At 39.8% G+C, this 27109-nt stretch overlaps 1 protein-coding gene across 3 annotated transcripts; it reads left to right on the plus strand.

Annotated features, from left to right (window-relative positions):
• The first annotated feature begins 153 nt into the window (after positions 1 to 153).
• fbxw11a (F-box and WD repeat domain containing 11a) lies at positions 154 to 20214 on the plus strand. Of its 3 annotated transcripts, XM_033633166.2 has the most exons (14): positions 167 to 299; positions 2709 to 2813; positions 4954 to 5022; positions 6251 to 6470; positions 6753 to 6939; positions 7221 to 7311; positions 8107 to 8244; positions 11036 to 11154; positions 15930 to 16179; positions 16492 to 16610; positions 16790 to 16900; positions 17057 to 17135; positions 17686 to 17850; positions 18913 to 20214. In XM_033633166.2, exons 1-13 carry the CDS (start codon positions 261 to 263, stop codon positions 17845 to 17847), a joined length of 1689 nt encoding a protein of 562 aa, XP_033489057.1. In that variant the 5' UTR covers positions 167 to 260; the 3' UTR covers positions 17848 to 17850; positions 18913 to 20214. The 3 variants fall into 3 exon arrangements, with proteins under 3 accessions (XP_033489058.1, XP_033489057.1, XP_033489059.2); XM_033633167.2 differs by lacking the exon at positions 2709 to 2813 and having other exon boundaries at positions 154 to 299; XM_033633168.2 differs by lacking the exons at positions 167 to 299; positions 2709 to 2813 and adding an exon at positions 689 to 753.
• The last annotated feature ends 6895 nt before the right edge of the window (positions 20215 to 27109 follow it).

Genomic DNA, 27109 nt, shown 5'->3' on the forward strand with positions numbered 1-27109 from the left:
AGTCACCGGGGAAGCCTTGGTAGCACGGTGAGCCAATCAATAAAAAGCAAACCTGCGAAGTTACGCCCCTTTTGACAAAATCCGTCCAATCAGCGGGCTCTATCGCCGTATGGGCGTCACCATCCCCCCACCCACCCTTTTGACACTGCCCTACCAAAGCTGTGTGGTTGAGCGAAGTGAATGACGTCTCTGCATTTGCGGGCCGCCGACGCAGGGCTGGGTTTCCATTTTCAGAGCGAGTTTCGGGGGGGATCGTCAACATGGAGCCGGAGATGGAGGACAAAACGTTGGAACTGATGGTAAGATTCGTTTTGTTATGGCATCCTGAACACCCGAAGTGATCAGTATGTCTCTTTATATTGGTGGAAGCGCCGAGGCTCGATTCGACGGCAGGAATGGGCTGAAGCGGCTTGTCGGGAGAGGTGGAGGAGAAAGGAGGGGGGACCAGAAAACAGAGGGAGGGCCTGAAATTATCGATACATTTCGCTAAGAATGCTCCGCATACTGGTCGGATTGATAACCGAGACCTTGACCTCAACATCTGGTAAATGGAAATCATATGTTGTTTTGGATACAACTGGCAAACAGAGGGGAAATTAAAAGGTTGATGTCCAGTCGTCGGCCGAAGACAGCCGAGGATTCTCGGGGTAGCGTTCACTGCGGTGACGCTGCGCCACTTTAACTGGGCCCTGTCTGATACTTAGCCATCCAGCTAACACAGGCTAGAAGGCGATGAACCACGTAAATTTACGGGTATGTTATATTATGTAGTTTATGTTAAGGCAGCCTACATGATAACAGATGTGTTGCGCTGTCAAATGGATTCCTCGATACAACGGAATGCTGCTTAAATCCTTATATCGTGCTGGTTCTCTGTTTATATTTTCGAAGTGCGTAGAAGGAAGTGTATAGCTTTTTCATTCACATAGCGTTACCACGATTAGCGAGGTAGCAATTAGCTTAATAGCTAGCATGCTAAAAGTGCTAGGGGTACTTGACAGTCGCTACCGTACCAAAACAGTAAACTGGTCAGGTCGGTAAAAGCTCGTTTGATAACCAGAAACACGAACTGTCTATTTAACATGGCTTTCCTTTATTGACGTTTAGATTTGGTCAACAAGTAATCGTCTTTTTGTGGAATGATTAGCTATCTTGAAAAGCTAGCCAGGCTAGGCTAATGTTAGCTCAGTAATAGCTTACATTAACATTACAGGGGTCAAAGTGGTCTCAAGGAAGACGCCAATTAAGACAAGGTATTGTTTTGTTAATGAACTTAAACGTGGATAGTTTCCATTCCTCTGGCAGGTGTTTATTATAATTTTTGGATCACCGCACAGCTCTCAGTGTCTGTACCAAACAAATCAACTGTATTGTCATAAGTTACTCGCTATTGACATAGCCAGGTAGGCCTACAAAGTAAAATCTTCGATTGTACAGTAGATAAGATGGACCAGACGTGTCCTGTGTGACAGAACCGTGGCTGAGTGAAGAGTGTGTCTTACTTCTGCTAAAGCAAAGTGTCTACAATTATCATAGATGTTTATATACCATAAATAATCATCCTTGAGAGGAATTAAGTGTTACTTTAGAGACAAATTAGTATTGGAGATAGCCACTAGATCAAACACTAACCAGACGTCAGGAACGTGTTTAAAAAGTTATCAAATTTAAACCACAATTAAAATTACTGTGTAGACAGAACAATTAATACAAAGTAATAGCAACACTGCTTTCCACATCTTTCTGTGATTGTTCAGGCTTTATTTTGGTCCCGAGATAAGATAAATAATAATAATAATGACTGAAAACAGAACTTTACCCAGGTGCTTACTCAGTTAAGAGATTAGAAAAGAAAAGATCAGAAAAGAGATTAATAGTTTTGACAAAGTATGGACAGCACATACTGTGTGTAGCCAATGGACTTAATGAATTTATACATCTTGATCACACATATTAAAATGGAGGGAAATATACATTTTTTGCAGGATTTGGGGACTGTAATCCTACAGGCCTACAAAAATGAAATTTGTCTGGGTTGTGTCTGTGTATTTATTTTGATTTTATTTTTGTCCCAGTGTTATTCACTAACCACTCATGAGAATGGGGATGGCAGAACAGTGGGTGGGGTTTCTGTCAAAACCAGTGGCAATAATTGACAATTACTCCCATTGCCCCTCCCTCTCCTCTACCTATCCCCACCCAGTTCATGTCTAATAATGCTTCTGTGTGTATGTTTATCAGTCTGTATCTTGTGTGTGAAGGAGTGTGTGTTCCTGCGCTCACTGTGCCAATGTGTGTGTAGCTCTAATACTGGTTTTTCCCCTCACTATCCCCCACCTCCTCCCCTTCTTCTTCTCTCCTCACCTTTTGATGGTTACACACCCACCTCCTCACAATTTCCAAACCAAACCTTTTTGTTTATTTGATTATTTTTTCATTTTACCTTTATATTCTTAACACTTTTTACACACTCCGCCTGTCCCGTTCCTCACCAACTCCTCACCACTTCCATCCATCTATACATTCATTGATCCATCCATTCACTCACCTCCTTTGGTTTCCTCCTCCCAACTTCCCTCATCAACCCCCCTCCTCTTTTCCTTTACTTCCCATCTCTGGTCTCTCGCTCTTCCCTTTCTCTTCCTCCCTCACCCTGTCCACTTCGTTCTCCTCCTCCCTTCCTCCCTTCCTCTCTCTCTTTCACACAGTGCTCTGTGCCTCGCTCTCTCTGGCTGGGCTGCTCCTCGGTGGCTGAGAGTTTGTGTGCACTCAGGTGCCTGCAGAGCATCCCCTCCACCCGGGCTCACAACCAGGTTCTGCCTCTCTCCTCTTAATTCTGCTGCTCCTCCTCCTCTCCCTTCCCTTCCTCCCTCGCCATCTCCACACCCTTCACTTTTCTTCGCCCACTCCACATGACTCCTCATACCACCTTGGTGCAGACAGCACCCACTCACCCCCTCACCCTCCTACCTCCTCACCTTCCGTTGTCCTTTCCTCCCTGTTGGAAGCACACTGCTCTCAGGTTCTTCTCTGGTGCATCCTCAAACTCTCTCTGCTTGAAACAAAATTGTAGCTTTATAAACTGTAATTGACTTCCTTATAATCATGTCAAATCACAGTTCTTGCATCTAAATTAGGTCCCGGAAAACTTAAAGTCAAACAGTGATTATGCCATGTAATGAAAACTGAAGACTTTTACAATCAGTTTGAATACTAGACTGTTTCCTATGAAATTTGGCATGAGTGGAAGCAGGATGCAGGGCGTACCAGAGAATAACCCCGCACTGAGGAGTAACATTTTCTCCCCTTCTACCTGGAGGTGTGAGGGCCGAGGTGGGGGGTCTTCCTTCAAGCTCTGAGAGGCTACATGCTTGCTTGCCTGCCTGCCTGGCCAAACCTGGTCTGTCTGTTTTTTATTTCTCCTTCCTCCTTCTCTCCTTCTGCTCTGCATGTTCATCAACACCAGCAAGCCCATTCTGGCTTCTTGTCCTGTCTGCTTTGGTCTTGGTACCTGACCGTTTGTTTGTTTGTGTGGTTGTGTTACTGCCAACCACTGATATGTTCTTTGTTGAATTTGCTCTCCACATGTAGCAGCATCTCCAAGTTAGATGGTTAATTACACCGAGCAAAACCTGGAATGGCTCTTGAGGGGGTTCTGGGTTTTACTTAGAAAATCCAGATCGTTAGTAATCCAGTGTCTAAGATAGACCCCAGGTTCAGCCCGCCAATGGCAACTCTTCAACGTCCGGAGAAGCACTAACAGATAGGCTATGAAAATGAATATTCAGACAGGCCTCTATTTTAGCTTTTTCACCAGCAAAGCTGTTTTCAAAGAGTGTGACCTTGGCTCAGTCATCACCTACACTGATATGTGATAGCATTGACCCTCTCCCAGGTAGAAGGCTTTGCCTGTCCCATTTCCCCAAATTAGTTTGTGGTATCTGTGAACAGAAAATATACATTGTATAGAAAAAAAATTTGCAGATAAAGTTGCAGATAATAGCAATTATACATTAGTCCTTTTTTGGTGTTTTCCTATGTAGTGATGCTATGGCAAGGTTGTGCTGTTCCTGCTCATTTCTGGAGAGTTTGCAGTGTATCCTTTAAAGAGTTTTCGTAGCTGAGTGTGTGTTTTACAGTGTACAAACATGTTGGTTTAGAGTGGTCTCCAACATTAATAATTTGGTGTATCTTCAGTCAGAGCTAAAACTACAATGCTCCCTATGAGGATTAGCAGGTCTACATGTTGGTTTTGTGTATATATATGTAATGATAAATGTAAGGTTATGACATTGCTGCCAGACTGTTCATGACTCCCAAAGCAGTGTTTATGCTATAAAGAATCTGTTATGTGTTTATTATTAGATTTTATTCTTCGTTAAGTGTTTAGAGCCAGGCTAAATGGTCAGCCTCTCACTCCATTACTGTCAATACGTGATTTGTGCCATAGCCCTGTTGTTATTAAAATGACTCAAGGCTCTGTAGCTTGTTTGCAATGCACTTGTAAGAGACTTAAGACATGGTAGAAATGGGTGGGATCCGGTAACCTCTCAGTTTTCTTCTCTATCCTGTGTATGTACTGTAAGACCACTATCTGATTTTAGTTTCATTACAGTCATGCCCGAGCTGCTGCCAGTGACATACCCAAGATGCTGCAGTTTAATTTCCTGTCCAGACTACTTAGCCCACATCACAGACAAGCAAGCAAATAGATTCCTTTTGTTGCAGTGCTCAGTTTTTTTTTTCACTCCATATGTGTGTGTATGCACGGGTGTTTGTGCGTGCACGCCTCAGAAGTCATGATGGTTCCCTTCCTTGGCTGTGTTTGTGGCACTCTCGTGTCCAGCGCTGTCCACACCGCTGCCCTGGCTCTCACAGTGCCTTTAACACACAAATGCAAAGACAATAAAACGCTAACCCGCAACTTCTCTTTGTTTTGTTCTTTTGTTACAGAACACGTCAGGGATGGAGTCACAGAACCTTGTGGACGACCTGTCGCCAAAGAAGAACACAGTTCTCAAGGTGTGTGTGTGTGTGCTGTTGGTGTATACAGGCTTCAGTATCATTGAAAATATGAAAAACTATAATTTTAACAATGTTTGAAACAATTTCTCCAAGATTTACAGCCACTCAGCATTAGGAAAATATGTGATAAAGCTGACTCAAGACATGCACAGTATATGTATTAGTTCATATATTTATATTTACTTTACTTTGGTCTTAAAGAGCTGCAGTGGACCAAACCCTCACTGTACTACCATTCAACAACTTAACTGTTAATTTCTTCCCTACTGCGATTGCCGACAGCTATCTGCTCTGACCAACACCCTGTCTCTTGCTTGACCACCTGGTGCTACTCACTGAGCTGTCGTTAAAGGAGCTATGCTACTCTCATCACACGAGTCATCATTTAAACCCGGTCGTTATGTTTTTCTCCAATTAGAATGAATGTTCTTTTGCGTTTTGCTCATGTTGTTAGATGAATTGATGCCATGTCATCTATTAAGTAAAGAAGCCTGCCTGTGTCTCTCTGCGCATGACGTGTCTACTCCCACAACGACAGATCTAGGCAGAGCAAAGGGAAGTCTTGGAGAGTAGAGCAGACATAGGAACATTGCTCGCCTGGTTCGATTGGGCAGCTGACTGATTGTATTAACTAGCCCAGTGTTACTTTTTACTGGCCCCGGGCAATCGAGCAAACCTTATGGGTGGACCCTGCCTATTGTTGAGGGCTTTATCTGATTGGTCAGAGAGTTAACAGCATGGCAAGCATTAAACAAAATGGCTCCTACACACAGAAGGTAAATTATTGCGTTGCTACTACAACTTAAGTGCAGTATTACAGTGTTTCATTAGGACGATTTAAAGAAACAACTGCATATTGTGCAGCCCTAATTCTCAGTATACTGTGACATCAGAATTGTATTTTTTCCTTTCACCTTTATTCAAGTAAAAACCTCACACTGATGTTGACATTTATTTTAAAGCATCGTTTTTCCTATTCCCACACATACACCCACATCATCGCGAGCTTCGAGTGGTTTAACGAGCTTTAACCCTCAGCAATGAAAATTGATTTTTAACTTAGTCCATTGTGCAACATGAAGAGACTTCTGTTGATGTTGTTCACAGACTGTTATAAGGATGGAAAAAAAGACTTGGAAAGTAATTGAGGTGATATTGTTTTATTCTGTTGTTACAAGTAGATCTGAATTCAAGTGTTTTTTGTTTTTTTTTTTTTAATTTACAGCTTAGTAATGGTCCTGTTGTGGGGTCCCGCAAGCGTCCGTCAGAGGGTAACTACGAGAAGGAGAAGGAACACTGCATCGCCCTGTTTGACCAGTGGTCAGAGGCCGACCAGGTGGAGTTTGTCGAGCGCCTGATCTCCCGTATGTGCCACTACCAGCACGGCCACATCAACTCCTACCTCAAACCCATGCTGCAGAGGGACTTCATCACTGCGCTGCCAGGTACAAATACAGATAGAAATGCAACGTTTAGTAGCATTGACGCATTGACTCATCACTCTCAGGTTTTATGAAATTGGATTTGAATTATGTCCATGCAACCACTTTTGTATGATTGATTTTCTTCATCAGATCTTCAAGGCATTTTTAATATTCAAACTAAATACCTATAAACATGGATAACAGTTAAAAATAATGAACCCTAGGCACCGATAAACTGACCAGATGAAATCCTATTCATTTTGCAACAAACACTCCACTCAGCCTTTTTCTTCCTCTCTTTAGCCCAAGGCTTGGATCACATAGCAGAGAACATCCTGTCTTTCCTGGATGCACGCTCGCTGTGCTCGGCAGAGCTGGTGTGTAAGGAGTGGCAGAGGGTCATCTCTGAGGGTATGCTGTGGAAGAAGCTCATTGAACGCATGGTCCGCACGGACCCGCTCTGGAAAGGCCTGTCTGAGAGACACCAGTGGTGAGAATAGACCTAGACCTACTACACACACACACACACATAACAGGCTGGCTATTGTTCTTTTGTTTTACAATAAGATCTAAAACTGGCCAACACTCTGGCAGAAATTAAAAGGATGCTCTCTGAGGATAAAGTTAAACCACTTGTTTTTAGTGTGGTTGTTAGTCTTTTGTTTTTTGCCAGTAGATGTAGGAAAAAAAGGAAAGGTAGAGAAGGAGGAAGTAAGTTTATACTCCGGTGCATACAAAGCAGCTGTCATTCTTATATTTGTCTTTCCCTAGGGAGAAATATCTGTTCAAGAACCGCACATCAGAAGTCCCACCCAACTCCTACTATCACTCCCTTTATCCCAAGATCATCCAAGACATAGAGGTAAGAGACAGTGAAATGGGTTTCAGTATAATGTGAACACTGTTTTCATTTACTTATTAATATAAAAATATTTTCTTTCCTTGTTAAAAATGCCACTTGCACAGAATTTATTATAGTGTGTCGAAAACCCTGGAAAGCATGAATGGGTTCATATCAGGGCTGGCACGATGCCAGATTTTCACTACATGGTTATCGTGGCCAAAGTTCACAATTACAATATTATTATGATATCTGTATTTAAAAAACATTAAAATAATGCTATCAGTCATATTCATCTTTAACTTAGTTTATTGTATGTTGTGTCTTTTTTTGCAAATGAATGTTACTCAAAATACAAAACATGAATATAGGGAGATGGAGAGAGAGTCTGTAATCACCACTGTACAAAAACATACAAAAAGAGCAATCACACTTAAGGGATAGTGACAAGGCAACCAGATGGAGTTGGGTAAGGGAGACAAAGCGAGAATGTTAGGAAGCGGAAATGATTTGAGAGGCTCTGGATTATTTACATGATATTATCACATGTATATTATTAACACAATATCAGCATTTCACTTTTAAATATCACGGTTATCGTCAGTACTGGTTTATTATGACACCCCTAGTTCATATGGACTCATTTGAACCACTTTCCATCTGGCTACATTACATCTTTAACTCCTCCTCTAATAATATTACATGACATGATATTTGCCTCCATCTTCTCTCTCTGTTCAGCTACATTGCTTCTCTTTCTCTCCTTGGTTGCCTGTTGTGTTCATCTTTCTCATTGTTTCTCCCTCCTTTCTCCAGACTATTGAGGCAAATTGGCGATGTGGCAGACACAACTTGCAGAGGATTCAGTGTCGCTCAGAAAATAGTAAAGGGGTCTACTGTCTCCAGTACGACGATGACAAGATCATCAGTGGCCTTAGGGACAATTCCATCAAGGTACGTGTGTGTAATCATAAAGGGCAGTCTGAGGTCTGTGATAGTGAATGAATTTGCCCTCTTAGGGATCTGTCTAGTCAACATGTTAGCAGGGACTTTAGTGGACAAATTAGGAAAAGGGTGTTTGTTTAATTATATGAGGTATAATTTCCTTATGTTCTAATGCCAAATCTCTCCTGTCATTGTTGTCTGTGTGGACCTGGGACCTGTATATCACCTTTCTAGTCTTCAGACTACTCCAAGCGCTTTAACTAAATATCACATTCACCCATTGACAAACATATTCACACATGGGTGGCTGAGGCTACCAAACAAGGTGCCACCTGCTACTCAGCTTAAACACACCCACACACCAATATAACAGCCATTGGGAGCAATTTAGGGTTCAGTATCTTGCTCAAGGATACTTCAACATGCGGACTGGAGGAGCTAGGGATTGAGCCACTGATCTTCCGATTGGTGGACGACCCACTATAACTCCTGAGCCACAGCCGCCCATGTTGGATGGTAGATGAACGGGCAATGCACCGACGGCTAGTGGACACAGAAACTCATTGACTAGGATTACAGCTGGTAGCACCTAGGGATGTGGCCAAAATCTTCAATCATGGTATATGTAATTTTATATCACGATAATGGTATACATCACAGTACAGTAGTTTGTATGTTGTATTTGTTTTTCTCTTTTATTTTAGTTTTTGGAACCCTAATGCAAACAAAAAACAACTGCTTCACATGAGACAACACTTTGAACACTTTAAAACAAAAGACACAAAACAGTAAAACTAAAATTATTTTTTAAGCTTTAAGGTTCCTGAGAACAGTCATTTAAAGTGTTTCAGGTTTCTGCGTTTACAACCTCACTCTCCTCCATGTCTGCCCAAATCATGTTGCAAGGCAGCTGGCGAGAATCACAAGATCACGCGAGAATCCAGCCCTGCCTGCCTGCCTGCCTGCCTGCCTGCCTGCCTGCCTGCCTGCCTGCGAGGACGGAGTTACAGAGAATGAAATGAGAGCCACACCTTCTGAGTTGACTTAAAAAAAATATAGCTCTTGGCATCTGTGTTTGACACATGCAGTGCACCTGCGCCTGCATGCCTAAAGATAACCTGATACGGTTGAGTTGTTTTGATGCAGGGGATGGTAGTCATATTTACTTGTTCCAAATTCCATTCTTAAATAATAATAGCTTAAGTTGAGTTCCTTGGCCAAAGTCCCAGCTAAAATGACATTAGCATTAGCCTCTGATGGTTCCATTTACTTTCTGCTAAGATAATATTAGCAAGGCTAATACTGTCGTAACATAATAAAACAATTTGCTTTTGGATTAGTTTTGGAACCTGAGACAACTTCATGAAACAACAGTGTAGATAATGCAGCAAACACTTACAAGAGGTTAAGTTTATACAGCAGTGTCATTATTACAAAATTGTGTGAGTAAATGCAAGATGGGAGCCAGTGTTTACGATAATTAATTTTTTTTTAAGTTCCTTGAACTGATGTCCTCTTAACATTACTTTTGTAGCAGTAAGATTACATTAATTATGGGATGAGTTTTCCCTTAAATCTTCATGCTAAGATAAACTGCAAATCCACATTTTAAAGCTGATCTTGCACACCCCTGGACATCCTTTGGTGGTTAGCATCTTTGTCACCTAAACCAAAACAAACGCACCGGTCAAAACACTGAATAAAGGATTTTCGTTAAAAAAAAACAACAACAATATTTTCCTGCCAGTGCCTGCTGCAGAGGGGCTTAGAACTATGGCGGCTGATGCATAAACTTTAATGGCCCTATCCAGAGCCAGTATTTGGTGTGTCCATTCTGGGCTACTCTAGAAACATGGCGGTGCAACATGGCAATCTCTGTAAATGGGAAACTGCTGTCTATGTGTATTTAAACGGCTAATTCTAGGGTCATAAAAACACAGTATTTTTTATTTTCAGGTGATTGTACATAAAAGAAAACATACTTACCATATTATATTCCATTTCTGCTAAAATATCCCCCTAAAATCTACACACTGGACCTGTAAGTGGCAACTGCAAAGCCCCTTTTCCCTTTCAAAATTTGTTATTTCTGTTGTCATGTTTTAAATGTCATAGCTGTGAAGGCTGGAATATCACTACACCCCTACTGGTAACACTTAAACATCAGTAACAGTATATATATTGGACTTTTACATGGTTGGAAGAAGGTTGGTTAGAAGTTTAAGTCCCATCACTTTGCTTCCTGTTGCCCCTGCTGTCCCAAAGCACCAGCAGCCAGAGTGTTGGCTCTGAGAAACACATGCATGCTGTGTGTGGTTGTTTTCTTCCTACCTGGGTTTGTGTAGTTATGAATTGAATCTTTTCTTCCAGCTCAGTATGGCTTATCATCTTATTGTCTATGGCGCTGAGCTAACCCAGCAGACACTGAGACAGAACACAAGTGAATTATAGGATAAAAAGGCTCAGCTCCAGACCCGTTGTGTGTTCCACTTATCTGTCTGGCCTGGGAGAAGAGGAAAAGATGATGAAGAGAAGGGGAGGACGGAGGGAGGAGAAGAGTGGATTTGTCTTCTTACTGTTCTGGAGGAGGCTGAGCTTGAAAGGGCTCTTACGTACACACTCAGAGCTCAGCACAGCAGTGGGGAAATGGGGCATGAACACTGCTGTGAGAATAGGCCATTCTTAGCATGGCCCAAATCTGCAACCTTTTCACAACCACTTATTATTCTTTTTTCTCTTTGTCCTCCTATCTCCCTCTGCTTCTTCGTCCTCTTCCTACTCCTGTGCTTTCTCCTGATAGATCTGGGATAAGCAGTCTCTGGAATGTCTGAAGATACTGACCGGTCACACAGGCTCAGTGTTGTGTCTGCAGTATGATGAGAGAGTCATCGTCACCGGGTCTTCTGATTCAACTGTCAGGTACGACACACATCTTGTCACAGAAAGAACACACTGTGTTTTGGAGTACGACCAGCAAGTAGTAACACTTCTGCTGAGTGTTAATTAGACTGGACGTTTTGATGAGTTGCAGGGATTTACTGCTCTAATATGCTCGGATCAAATGCCAGTTATTTATCTTAAGTTCCCAACCTATTTTCAGTTTGAACATAATGTACATCCTTGGTTAAATTTGGCAACATGAGACAAAAAGTAGATGGGCATTTATAGCTACTTTATTTATGAAACTAAAATTGCACTACTATGCTAAAGTCTGCATGACACGCTCAGAGTTTACATTAGCTGGTATATGCCGGCTTTTGGACGGTATCATGTGTAGTTGTCCAACAAATTAAAACATCAATGGCCAAAATGTTTGGTGCCAAATAATTAAATTCATTAATAGCATATTAAATAGCCTACTACTGTGTCCCCTATAAGAGCATACGCCACATCCATGGCGTTTATGGCCTTCCTCAGCATGCTCGGTATAGCTGGGTGATGGCATCACAGATTATGTTCTCCATGAAGACCTCCAACACACCACGGGTCCCCTGCTAGAGCAGACCATGAATACGCTTCACTCCAGCATGGTGAGCCAGACGGTAGCAGGCTTGGTGGTTCACACCAGAGCATGTGAGCGGAGCGGGAGGATTTTGTGTTGAGCGAGGAGCGGCTATTTTTTTAAAAGGTGGAGCGGAGCCTTATCTCTCGCTCCAATTTCGCTCCGGTCGCTCATGCCCCACCCAGAATGCATCTTTGCACCTGCGCACACCCACACTATTTTCTTTCAAAACTAGTTTACTGTGTACTTCAGAAAAGAAACTTAGAAGAGAAGCAGCGGTACCTTGGAGAACGGTCCCTAACTGCGGGGAGAGGCGAGAGGGCTTCGGAGGTCGGCCGCTTAACCTGGTCCGTCTCCTCTACACTTTGACTTATTTCCACCCTGCCAGCGGTACCGTGTAGAACAGTCCCTAACTGCGGGGAGAGGGCTTCCCCGGAGAATCTACCAAGCTCATGTTTTATTGGTGCCGTAGCATTGTTCCGACCTCTCATTAGTCCGACGTCCCGTTGTTCCGATATGTGATTATTACTGTATTTGTGTACCATAGAGGATCAGCAACGCAACAAAAGTAGGCTACTGCTCGAGATACAAGTGTCATAGAGAGGAGAGAGTGAAACACCATAACCTCCTGTTATTAACTCTGGGATCCGGGTTGTGTGGGGAGCTCTCCACGGTGCTGAACGGTTCCCGGCGGGCGTATTTCTGCCTTGATGGTGTGCCGCGACCGGCTCTGGGTCAGCTGGGAAAGGCTTGAGGCGGAGGAGGCTCACGGCTTATGTGTTTGTCACTTTCTTTTTCATTTTAACCCACACCATGATCTTTTCCTAACCCTAACCAAGTGGTTTTTGTGCCTAAACCTAACCAGACCTTAACCACAGGGCATCATGATGATTTCAGAACAATGGGACTTCAGAACAATGGGTTTAATATGGTCGGAACAATGGGATGTCGGACCAACGGGCTGTCGGAAAAATGGGCACACTGGACGTGGAAGCAACACAAAGCACATAGATTTTTCTGTGGACTGCTGCCCACTTCCCTTCGATGCCCTTGTTGAGCAATGGGGCTGTTCACACTGGACATGCAATGGCCGGTTGCAATCTGCAGCATAGTTTTGGCGTCTGGTCTGTTTTCTGAAATCCGCGTGCAAATTTGGCAGGAAACATGCTGATGATCTCTTGTGAACGATATTAAAAATATATTAAATATGATTTAAATGATCTGATAAATGATAAATGATCAAATATGCGCTCCATGCCTCCACATATTAGTCAGTTGTGTCTAAATAGAACGAACAAGACAAGCAGACGGACACGCACGCACAGGCACACACAGAGACACGTAGGCAGACAAAGACAGAGCTCTACATGTGATTCAAACAGAGCAGAATCCCTCTGTTGTTAATGGCCAGGCGGCTACATGACAGCTGACATATTAGGGCGCTTATGCGGCCATTGTGAGCATGGTGGTGATGCTTGGCACATCAAGTCCTTTTCCACATTTGCCTCTGCCACTAAACCTCTGATTAGTCACTGTTCAATACACTGCTTCTTTATTCAGCTTATTTTCAAGTTATGAAACAAGTGTGTTTCTGCAGCACACCTTCTCAAACTGAAAGGAATGCTTCATAGTGGAGATTAGATTAATGATAATTCATGTATATCGATAGCAAATAAACTGCTTACTTAAAGATCCAGTGTATAGGGTTTAGCAGTATGTAGCGGTGAGGTTGCATACCTGAAACTTCTCTCGTGTGCCATGCATGTAGGAGAACTACAGTGGCCAACGCAAAAACACAAATGGCCTTATTAGAGCCAGTGTTTGGTTTGTCCGTTCTGGGCTACTGTAGAACATCATGGCAGGCACTGTGGAAGATGACCTGCTCTGTTTGCAGATGAAAACGGCTCATTCTAAGGTAATTAAAATGCAGCAATTCTTTCTTTAAAGTTATAATAAACTAATGAAAACCATTTCTGCCAGAAGATGCCCCTAAATTCTACAAACTCGATCTTTGTAACTTTGTAAAAAGATGTAGTCAAAGCTGCATTCCTGCTCTTAGGCTACAATCAGACTGCGGGCAAATCAGATTTGTTTCTCAAATCAGATCTTACAGACGGTCCGCACTGTTAATCAGATTGGATTTGTGTTTATTGTTTATTTGGATCCCCATTAGTTGTTACCAAGGCAACAGCTACTCTTTCTAGGGTCCATGTTAGAACATAATCTTTACAAATGCTTTCGCATACAGAAATACTCCAACCTTGGCCATTGCTAACAAATTAATATACTTCCTAAAAAGCAATTACGATGAAAAAAAGAACCGATAAGGAGTATCAATAGTAGTAGTATTGATAAATTCTTAACAACACCCATTCCTGCTGATGATGTGGCTTTCCAAAGCAGCGTGCCCTCCAAACAGTCATGCACAAATTGCGATCAGAACTCCTCCGTCGCATGAGACAAACTCCTCTATAATGCTCTGCTAGCAGCAGCATGACTTCTGCTCAGCACTTTGTCAGTCTGGATTTGACTTTGTTGTTGTTTTTGGTGTTGCAAGTGACGCAAAAGACACTTTGAAATCACTTTTGAGCGGCTAAAGCGGATGGACTGAGACACATCTGTAGAAGTCCAGTTGGAATCAAATGTGGTTTGGATTTAATGTGTGTTCTTTGCCGTTCAGACTTCCATGAATCAATCTGGATGAATCTGTATATGTCAAAAAACGGAGTTGGCAGTCTGAACGAGGCCTTAGTGATTAGACTGACTGATTTGTAAAGTAGCTCAAATCTTTCACCTTAATCTACTTAATCACTTCACTACATCTCAAGGTCAAAGACAAAGGAGAAAAATCTGGCTCCGTGTTTCTGTTATTTAAAGACATTCATGCCAACAAATGAACAAAGAAGCGGCTCCTGAAGTAGGTTTAAATTCAGTCAAAGTGTTCATTCAAAATGGAGTGCATCTGTAGAATATAATGAGTAGTTTATACACAGAGCAACATCTATAAAACTACATACTGTACTGTTTATAAAAGGAGATGACATATTTTGTTATCACCTGAAACTGTTGCTGTTGTGCTTAATTGCTTTAAAGGCTGCCACAATCCTGATACAGAATATTTCATGTAAAATACACCTCTGCTGTAAAGTTAACTGCAGATGATTCAAGCAAAGTAAAAGACAGAAAAATAAATTTCGACATCAGTTAATTTGATTTTTAAATGTATATTCCTAACCATAGTGCACCACAGTGTTCAAAATACAGTACTCTTGCTGTTGACGCACTATGTGTCATCTCACATACTGTATGCTTATAGTCCACTTTATACCCAGTCGTGACAAACACACCAACTGCTGCCCATAGTTTACGATGAGTTCCCACCCAACCTGCAGCTGCTCTCACAATCTGGCAGGGAAAACATAAATGTTGACGTTTATTATTTCATAATGAGTTAGATTTACTATCATTACCAGAGATAGTGTGATATGTTTTATTGCGGATATTTAAAGACCTGGCGTGTGTGTGTATGTTGACACTTGCTTGGCTACTGCACACAGAAGCTCAGCATTAATTCTCTTATTACTTCACACTTCAGCCGTACTCGCTGGGCGGTATCCAAGGAAAATGTGACTTCACTTCCTTAGCAACAGCTTGACAGGCACTTTGTTTGTAGGTTCGGTTGTCAGCTTTTTCCAGTGTGTTCTGCATTTGACTCTCAATGCCCAGCGGTGCTTTTCAGTAACATGTTCTTCACAGCCGCCCCTCTGTGTGTGTGTGTGTGTGTGTGCAGTTCATACAGTATGTGTGAACTCTCCGTTGCTCTCCATTGTAAAACTAATAAATATAATTCTCTCTCCTGTCTCCATTGTTTTCCTTTTTCCTTCTCTCCCATTACATTTCTTTTCCACTCTCCGTCTTCAACCTTCTTTTCTTTCATTTTGACCACTCTCCCCGCTGCCCTCGTCTCGTTTTTCTTTCCTACTCACCCCTTCCTCCTATCATTTTCCACTTTTCTCACCCCTTTGTCATTTCTTCCCTCTTGTCTCCCATTCCACATCCCCATTTTCCCTTCCTGCCTTTTCTTTTCCTCTGCCTGACACCTTTGCCCTCATCTTTCGGCCAATCTGTCATTTCTCCCCACTTCTGTTTTCTCTCCCTCCATCCCTCTCCTTCTACCGCTCACCCTCTGCAGGGTGTGGGAGGTGACGACGGGTGAGGTACTGAACACACTGATCCATCACAACGAGGCAGTTCTTCACCTGCGCTTTGCCAACGGCCTGATGGTCACCTGCTCCAAGGACCGTTCAATCGCCGTCTGGGACATGGCCTCTCCTACTGACATCAGCCTACGTCGTGTCCTCGTGGGACACAGGGCTGCTGTCAACGTGGTCGATTTTGACGACAAATATATTGTGTCCGCCTCAGGGGACCGCACCATCAAGGTAACAGGAGCTGAGGAGGTGGATTCTAGAGAAACATTTTTCTGATAGTAGCTGCAGGGTATGTTATGTTATTTGTCTGCTAAAGTCTGGAGCACACGCAGAGATTTTGTTTCCTGTTCCCACAGTTTTGTATGATAGACCTCATAATTCAGTCTGTTCAGCTGAGATACTTAGAGTGTAACTAGAAATATCAAATTTGTTCTGTAGTTTCAAACCCACCAAGTGAGTTTCAGAGTGGATGTTGAAAGGCTGTACACATCTAAATAAACCCAGGCCACTGTTTCACAAAATGTTTTGTGCTGCTCTCTGCAGGTATGGAGCACCAGCACCTGTGAGTTTGTGCGCACTCTTAATGGTCATAAGAGGGGCATCGCCTGTCTACAGTACAGAGACCGTCTGGTGGTCAGCGGCTCGTCTGACAACACAATCCGGTATGTGTGAGATTAAACATATGCATGTATGTGTTACACAGACTGATGATGAATTTGAAATACAAGGACGACCAGTCGGTCAGAAAGTCTTAATTTAATCAAATGTCATTGTTTAAAATAATATCACAGTATCAAGGGTGTATTTTGCTTCGTGTTTACTAAGACTTCTCTTTCTCCAGGTTATGGGACATAGAGTGTGGAGCATGTTTGCGAGTGCTTGAAGGTCATGAGGAGCTGGTGCGTTGCATTCGCTTTGACAACAAAAGGATTGTCAGCGGCGCCTACGACGGGTTAGTCTCACTCACTCACTCACTCACTCACACACACACACACACACACACACACACACACACACACACACACACACACACACACACACACACAGCTTTGTGCACAGAGACGCATTTTGTTTCTGACGTCATGTCATCTCATGTTTCTCTCTGCAGGAAGATCAAGGTGTGGGACCTGCAGGCAGCCCTGGACCCACGAGCCCCCGCCAGCACATTATGTCTGCGCACTCTAGTGGTGAGTGTCATTTCATTTAGCTTGTTACAACATGGCTGACTGACGGAGCAAATGAACAGGTCTCTTTAACTGCAGCTCCTTTAAAGCACTTTAGCTGTTGCCTTAAAAGATCTCAGTTATACAGGAGTAAAAAATAAAACTTCTCTGAAAATACAGTGTGATTTTGTTTTTCACATTTGTTGTAAAACTGTTAGGAGAGCTGGAGATTTAAGTTTATTATCATTGGTTGTGTTGCTATTTGATTCTTTGCGTAATACTGAGAGGCTTTCCAGTATTCAGTCTTCCCTCATTGATCTAAATGAAGTGGACAAAACATTCAGAACACCTCTGTTGTATTTGTGATGTCTTGGATATGGATGTGGTGCCGCCAGCCGGCCTCAACATTGAGAGTTTGCTTTTGATATCAAACAATCTTTAATGTTCGGTCGGTTAACTTGCAACCGATGCATTTCATTGATGACATCACAAATGTCCATGTTTTTCTTACAGTCTGTGGTCTGCCTGTGTGCACAGCATGTTAACATAACCTCTTTATTTATCATGTTTTCAGGAGCACTCTGGCCGCGTGTTCCGCCTCCAATTTGATGAGTTTCAGATCATCAGCAGTTCTCACGACGACACCATTCTGATCTGGGACTTCCTGAACGTCTCGACCAACGGCCAGTCAGAGGGACGGTCTCCCTCCCGCACCTACACTTACATTTCTAGATAGCAGGTACAAAGACACACACACATTCACACTTAGCTGATCTGACCTTTTTGTAAAACTGTTGCGTATGAGGTTGTGTATGTGTTAGGGCTGTACCGAATAATTAAAAGCTTTGAAGCTTCATTTATAATGTTTATCTGAATTCTAAATCAACTTTCCAATGCTGCACAGCATTTTTCTGCTCTTTTTCATGTCTATTTATTCTGTTTACACCCAATATTTCTGCACAGTTGCAGAGAAAGATTAATCTATGTCAGTGGTTCCCAACTGGTGCAGCCACAGGGTCCAGATTTCTCCTTAGTCATTAGTTCAAGTTCCAGTTTAATATAATCAGCAGCTCACACTCATAGTGCCTGTTTGTCGTCGAGCTAGTTTGCAGTCTCTGTTAAGTGGCTGTTCGGTGTTCACTCGCTCTACTGTAGAAAACTTCAAAATAAAGCACTGTGCTGGGAGTTATCTGTACTTAAAAATAAAGTGTGTGTTTTTACAAAGTTGACATGTTCGCAGGTCTTTTGTGGTTCATTTAGAATGGACCCACGACCCACCAGTTGGAAACCATTGGACTACGCTGTTGTTATTAGCATTATACTTATTTGCAGAATTAGATTCCAGTGGTGGCTGCGTAGGATTTTGGAAGTCCAAAAGTCAAGATTTAGAAAAAGAAGGGATATTTGTTTTTATTTCCAAAATTCACAGCATGTTTTAGACTGTATTTTTTTTTGCATTTAGCCTTTAAAATCAACACATTCCCTACATTTAAAAAAGCAGTTTGCTCTCTGTTTACCCCACACAAAGGTAGACACCCAGCTGTATTAGGGGGGGTGGTCTAGCAGCATCTCAGCACTATAAATTACATTTATTAGTAATAGGAAGCAGATTTATTAAAAAAAAGATAAATTATTCAAATGAAGGATTTTGTTAGATTTGAAAGTCTTAATAGAAGATGTTAAACAGATGACGCTGGTGCAGCCTTATTATTTGTGCATGGTTAGAGAACCGTGTTCAGTCAGTATGTTTTACACTTTGAGAGACCCGTGTGTGATTACAGACTCCTTGCTACCCCCCCAGGTGGCGCCATCCACTGCATCCTTTCTTGGAGGAGCCCAGGGCTGATTGGCTGATGGGTGCGTCCATCATGGAAAGGAGCCCATCTCTTCTCCTTCCTCCTCGTCATCTCTCTGTCCACCTCCCACCCCAACACCTCCACCTCCCTGCCCGTTCTGACAGACTCTTGAGCTTGGGCCCATTGCCTGCCAGTACCGTGACATGCACACACACAGACACACATACACACACACACAGGTCAACACTGATGAGGATTCCCGACTACAGAACCGATGCAACTCTCCCAAGAAGTTCACCTTCTACTACTAATTTATGTTTTGTAAAGTACACTAATGACAGTATTAACTTAGACCTTATATAAGTCACAGGCTCCCTTTTGTCCCCTTGATACAAACTTAAAGCAGCTTGTGCTCCTCAGTTTTCAGCGCCTGCCAAAACAGGTTTCCACAGATATGGAATCGCTTATAGATATATATTTATATATATTACACACACATACACACACAAACACACACACACAGTGACACAGTTGGACAGAGGATGACCGGAGCTGTGATGCGGGAGACAGAGACTCTTTACTCAGCTCTAGGAAAGGAGGGAAGGATGGGAGATGGAGGGAGTGAATGAGGGAGAAATGTGTCGGGGGGATGACTCCCCCGCTCCCTCTCACTCCCTCACACTCCTCCCTGTCTCTCGCTCTCTCTCCACCCCCCCTTCCCCCCCTCTAACCCCCAGAGATGCACACTCGCTTGGAACATGGGGGCGCGCACACACACTCAAGTTTGCGTGAGTGTGTGTTTGTGTATGTGGACTTGTGAAACGACAGAGCAGAAGCGTCAAACAGACAGACATGCATGTGAGGTTGCCGTGGATACAGCATCCCGGTACACCTCTGCTTTTATTTCTCTTTAACTCTTACTTTCTTACTGTTTTTTATTACTGTTATTTTCTCATTTTATTTGAGTATTTTGGTTCTTAGTACAAAAATCATACTAAGCGTAGTCCTCTTTCTACTCCCCCTCCCCTCCTCCTCTCTATCTCTTACTGTCTTCTCCTCATTCTTTCTTCTAACTTCCACCCTTGTTCATCTGTCCCTTTCACTCCATCTTTCTCTCCCCCATCATCTACGTGCTTGCTTTGGTTATGAGAGAAGCTGGAACTCAAGAGCTCAAATTTAGCTGTAAACGGAGTTGTCTTGTCAAAAATTGTGTTGTATATTAAAAATGATTTTTTAAAGAAGAAAATGACCTTATTGTGAATAAAGTACTTGACAGTGGTGGAGTGTTGAGCCAACTGTAACATGAATGAGTGTCTAATTGTCTGTCTGTTCTTGTCTGTGTGTGCATGTGTGGGTGGATTTGTGCTGTGTTGCCTCTATCTGACGGGTAGATACAATTCAGCGGGCCGCCACTCTGTTCCCTCGGTGCTTCAGTAACAACAGAAGAATCGCTGGCTGTCTGTCCCGCAGACAAAGAATGTAGATATGAATTTGTAATGCGTGAAATTCCTGATTGTTCACAAAAAAGACTTAATACACAAAAAACCCCTCAAGATCCAGTTACTAGATTTTCTTTCTGGAGACAACAGCATCTTGAGGTCTTCCTCAGTTGACAAGACTCAAAAGTCAACAACTCAGCTGAGCAAACTTGGTCTGAAAGCTCAGTGAATCAACTGGTAGACTGGACCTTTAGTAAATTATTTAATCTTTGGTTTAACTGTTTTCAAGGTCAAGATGTACGCTCATGCTCCACTTAAAACTGTGAGCGTTTACCTGCACAATCGTGTCCCAGTTACGAGTCTTATCCTGGTTTTTTGATCTTATTCTAGGGTTTCACTGATTCAAAGCTGAGACAGCTGTTTACATCTGATTACATGTGCATGTACTATGTCAGCAGCGCTCACATAGACTACATTTTGTTCTCATTTCATGTAGTCTTATTGTTTTTTTTCTGGGATTTTAATACCTGTTTGAGATTTTAAAAAATTGTTGAATTGTAATTCATGTTAATTTGAAGATTTTTTTTTTTACTTAGTTGCTGATGAATGCTTTATTATTTTAATCATATCTATGTAAATATTTGTTCAAGCCTAATGTTGCCTTACACATAAAAGAGTGATGTCAGTCACCTTCACATAGTAAGGCGTACAACTTATTAATTAAACACTGGTATTGGCTCGCTGTTCAGTATCGGCTGATGCGTAGAGCCCAGGTGCTGACACATCTGATCATCTGTGTGTAGCTTTATTTTGATTTCTCACCATCTCAGCCACCATGTTGTTTACTAACACACACTATCAGAGATCTCCAGGTAGCAGATCCAGGTTTCTTCAAACCAGGTCATGATGTTTACAGCAGCACAGCACAACCAGGATACTCCAAAAATGTGATCTTAACGAAGACTCTAGTGCACAAATTTCTGATTTCAGACTGCAACAATGTTTGTAAAGAACTTCTGGAATGTGATGTCAAAGGTTCAGAGCTTTAGATTTTATAGGACTCTACAGAAACCTGCTGTAGCTGCAGTGAAATGTAAATGATTGTGGGTGAGGAGTACATGTCAGCATCTTTTATATCTGGATAGCAGCGCTTAGGTCAGTAGTTTTAAATCACCTGTTTGTCCCATCACATTCTACAAACAGTAGTGGACACACCTGCTCTTGAAAATACATTTGCAACAGACAAAATATGTGGGCACAGATGAAACAAAGCTGACCTCAGTGTTGTTACACATTGACCTGTAGTTACTGGTAATTTACTTTGCACACATTTGACCAGAGAAGCCAAAGAATCCTGTATGCTGTCAATAACGTATACTCACTTTATTAATAATCTTTCAATCCTCAGGCTTTGATTACGCGAAGTTAATTTAGACATTTTTTGTAACTTACATAATGCCAGTGCAAGTGATTGATAGTCAAATTCTTTTTTGACAGTCAAAAGTTATATATACAGTAAGAAGTTCAAGAAGTTAAGACCAGTTTGCGTCCACTAAGTCACGGTATCAAAGGGAACTTTGTTTCATTTGTAACCTCATTTTATGTGTTACAAAGTAATTTGATTCTGCACACCTGTCAGTCAGATTTTCCAGTTTACTTTCATTATTGTTACTTTTTTTTTTTTTTGCAATTTGGACTTGAAGTCATTTAACGAGAAACAAATGTTGGTCTCACTGTGTTGTGTGATGTCAGTGTGTTTAGGATGGCCACCAGGTGGGAGTATAAATTCAGCTATCTGCCTCAGTGTGATGTGTTTATGAGACCTGAGCTCTGAATGCTTGGTAGCCAAGTTTGGAGTCTAAACAACCTGTTACAGTAGATCACATACTCAGTCTTGTAAACACTGTAAGTGTGAAGGAGGAATGTGTGTTTGAGATGCTATAAGTGGTGCCTTTACAGCACAGACCTGGCCAGTGTTGCAGAGCTCTATGATGCATCTGTCTGCTTATTGTACAGTGTGCATTCTCTGAACTCTGAGGAGGGGAGTTGGTTTTTCTGAATTTCTGGGTTCAGTTTAGTAGAATGTTTGAAATACTGGGAATAAGTTATGTGGGATGGATTTGTGCTTGGTGGAGCACCATTAGTATATGATGTGTGTATGAGTTGGATATGGGTGTGTGTGCTTCCTCTGGGTCTGTGGGATTTTGGCCCATAATTCCTGCAGCTCTCAGGTCACAGCTCCGTTCTCACGCACATATTTGGCATTCCTTCCCCGACATGATTACCATACACCTTCCACTCTGGGTTTGGCTACGCGGAATATTTCCATCATTCCCGAGTGGAACTGGAGCAACGTTCCAGAAATGAACAACTCACCCCACCACCCCCCTACTCGCTCTTCTTTATCCCACCCCCACACCCCGTTTCCCTCCCACCCCACTGTCTCCCCCCCTTATACCACCCCCCTCCAGCACAGATTCCTGCTGCCTTGCAATAGGAATCCTCTGGTACAACCCTTTTTTCCCCCTGAGTCAGCTGTTTGTGTCTGCCGGCATGATTGGGTCATTTGGCAGCGACATCTCTTCAGTGACCTCCCGCTAGGATGGGGAAGGAAGGGGAGGGATGGGGGGATAAGAGCAGGATAGATGAGAGAAGAAGCAGCTATGAAACTCTATCTCACTACTGCATGTTTCCCTTCCACTGTTCTGTCTGATCCCTCGTGCTCCATATTCATGGCAAAACTTCATAATGTGGAGGTCACTGTTGACTTTTGCAGAACAGTACGTGTTCAGCAGTTTCAAAGGGTCCCTGAGTGAGACTGGTCCTAATCTTGGGTTTGTATTTTTTTAAGCAAGTTGAGTTTCAAGCTTCAGGGACTACTTCAACCCATTCTGAAAAGACTGTGACAACTATAAAATCCATTTGACTGCAGCCTGTGCATCTTTGCACCTTGTCTCTATTGGAAATCTGCTGGTGAGATGTTAATGCGGTAAAGTAGTTGGGGAACTTGATGAATTGGCATGATGAACATGACAGGCTGCTGGTGGCCCTTGATACTTGCTTGGAGCTTATTAGGTATACAGTTTTCCAATAACTGCACTGCAACTAAGTAAATTTGAGTAGCACTTAGCCTTTTCTTATCTATAAAATGCCAAATGAAAAAATGAATAATAAATTAAAATAGTGAATAATGTCTATTAGGAGTAGCATATGTGGATACATAAAATATAGAAATAATAAAACTCAATCAACTCAAAAAGTATAGTATGTTGTAAAAATTGTAGAAATACGTAAAAGCAGGTATCAAAGAATAGTATGTGATTAAAACATATAAAAAGGCATAGTACTGTATGTCATAAATACAGTCATACTATAGCATGTCCCAGAAAAGGTAATAGTATAGTATGTCGTAAAAATATGATTGTATATGAGGTCATCAAAATGTGATGAAAAAGTCATAGCATAGTATATCACCAAAATTAGATGAAAAGTCATAAAAATATGATAAAGTCATAGTATAGCATGACATAAAATTTTAATAAAAAAAAATCATAGTATAGTATGTCATCAAAATGTGAAAAAAGTCATAGTAGAGTATGTCGGCAAAATGCGTTAAAAAAAAGTCATACTATAGTATGTCATGAAAATGCGATTAAAAAAGTCATAGTATAGCATATCGTAAAATTTTAATCAAGAAAACATATAGTACAGTATGTCATAAAAATGTGATTAAAAAAGTAATAGTATATTATGTCATAAAATTTTGATCAAAAAATATCATAGTATGTCATCAGAATGCTAGTATATCATAAAAATATGGTTTAAAAAAGTCATAGTATAGTGTGCCATAAAAATGCTATAAAAAGTCATTCTATAGTATGTCACAAAATTGTGATAAAAAACATCATAGTATAGTATGTCATAAAATTTTGATCAAAAAGTTATAGTATGTCATAAAAATGTAATAAAAGAGTGATAGTATATAGTATGTGGGAAAAAAAAGTCATACTATAACATGTCATAAAAATATGATCAAAAAATATTATAGTATAGTATATCAAAAAATTATGATGAAACAATATCATAGTATAGTATGTCATCAAAATGTGGAAAAAAAAGTCATAGTATAGTATGTCATTAAAATGTGATTAAAAAAATCATAGTATATTATGTCATAAAATTGTAATAAAAAAGTCATAGTATATTATGTCATAAAATTGTAATAAAAAAGTCATAGTATAGTATGTAAAAAAATCTGAAAAAAAGTCATGCTATAGTATGTCAAAAAAATATGACAAAAAATATCATAGTACAGTATGCATCAAAATTTTATAAGAAAAAGTCATAGTATAGTATGTGATTTAATGTGTCAAAAAACTCAGGATATAGTATGTGAAAAAACATCAGAAAAAAAAGTCATACTATAGTATGTCATAAAAATATGATAAAAAAATTATCATAGTATAGTATGTCATCAAAATGTGGAAAAAAAAGTCATAGTGTGGTAATGTCGTAAAATTTTGATCAAAAAGTTAATAGTATAGTATGTCATCAAAATGTGATTAAAAAAAGTCATAGTATAGCATGCCATTAAAATATAAAAACAAGTCATATTATAGCATGCCATAAAAATGCTATAAAAAGTCATTCTATAGTATGTCACAAAATTGTGATGAAAAAACATCATAGTATAGTATGTCATCAAAATTTTGATCAAAAAGGTATAGTATGTCATAAAAATGTAATAAAAGAGTGATAGTATACAGTATGTGGGAAAAAAAATCCAAAAAAAAGTCATACTATAATATGTCATAAAAATATGATCAAAAAATATCATAGTATAGTATGTCATAAAAATGTAATAAAAAAGTCATAGTATAGTATGTCAAAAAATTGTGATGAAAAAATATCATTGTATAGTATGTCATCAAAATGTGATTAAAAACGTCATAGTATAGTATGTCATAAAATTTTGATCAAAAAGTTATAGTATGTTATGTCATAAAACTGTAATAAAAAAGTCATAGTATATAGTATGTGGAAGAAAAATCTGAAAACAAGTCATACTATAATATGTCATAAAAATATGATCAAAAAATATCATAGTATACTATGTCATAAAAATGTGATAAAAAAAGTCATAGTATAGTATGACAAAATATTGTGATGAAAAAATATCATTGTATAGTGTGTCATCAAAATGTGATTAAAAACGTCATAGTATAGTATGTCGTAAAATTTTGATCAAAAAGTTATAGTATATTATGTCATAAAACTGTAATAAAAAAGTCATAGTATATAGTATGTAAAAAAAAAAACTGAAAAAATGTCATGCTATAGTATGTCAAAAAAATATGACAAAAAAATATCATAGTACAGTATGCATCAAAATTTTATAAGAAAAAGTCATAGTATAGTATGTGATTGAATGTGTTAAAAAAGTCATACTATAGTATATCATAAAAAATATGATAAAAAAAAGTCATAGTATAGTATGTCAAAAAATTTTGAGCAAAAAAAAATCATAGTATAGTATGTCATCAAAATGTGATTAAAAAAAGTCAGAATAGAATGTCATCAAAATGTGATCAAAAAGTCAAACTATAGTATATCATAAAAATATGATAAAAATAATTAATAATTAATATAGTATGTCATCAAAATGTGATCAAAACAAGTCATAGAATAGAATGTCATCAAAATGTGATCAAAAAGTCATACTATAGTATATCATAAAAAAAAGATTAAAAAAAATTATAGTATAGTATGACATTAAATGCGTTAAAAAAGAAATTCATAGTATAGCATGTCATTAAAATATAAAAAAAGTCATAGTATAGCATGCCATAAAAATGCTATAAAAAGTCATAGTATAGTATGTCATAAAAATGTGAAAAAAGCCATAGTATAGTATGTCATAAAAATTCTATAGAAAGTCATAATATGGTATGTTATAAAAATCAGAAAAAAAGTCATTGTATAGTATTTTATAAAAATCAGATAAAAAGTCGTAGTATAGCATGTCATAAAAATGTGATTAAAAAAAGTCATAGTATAGTATGTCATAAAAATGTGAAAAAAGCCATAGTATAGTATGTCATAAAAATGCTATAAAAAGTCATAGTATAGTATGTTATGAAAATCCGATAAAAAGTCATAGTATAGCATGTCATAAAAATGTGATTAAAAAAAGTCATAGTATAGTATGTCATAAAAATGTGAAAAAAGCCATAGTATAGTATGTCATAAAAATGCTATGAAAAGTCATATTATAGTATGTCATAAAAATGTGATAGAAAGTCATAGTATAGTATGTCATAAAAATATGATAAAAAGTCATAGTATAGTATGTCATAAAAATATAATAGAAAGTCATAGTATAGTATGTCATAAAAATGCTATGAAAAGTCATATTATAGTATATCATAAAAATGTGATATAAAGTCATGGTATAGTATGTCATAACAATATGATAAAAAGTCATAGTATAGTATGTCATAAAAATATGATTGAAAGTCATAGTATAGTATGTTATAAAAATGCGGAAAAAAAAATTCATAGTATAGTATGTCATGAAATTGTGATCAAAAAGTCATAGTATAGTATGTTATAAAATGCTATGAAAAGTCATATTATAGTATGTCATAAAAATGTGATAGAAAGTCATATTATAGTATGTCATAAAAATATGATAAAAAGTCATAGTATAGTATGTCATAAAAATATAATAGAAAGTCATAGTTTAGTATGTCATAAAAATGTG

This window comes from Epinephelus lanceolatus, chromosome 7, assembly GCF_041903045.1.
Source record: "Epinephelus lanceolatus isolate andai-2023 chromosome 7, ASM4190304v1, whole genome shotgun sequence".
Lineage (NCBI taxonomy): Eukaryota > Metazoa > Chordata > Actinopteri > Perciformes > Serranidae > Epinephelus > Epinephelus lanceolatus.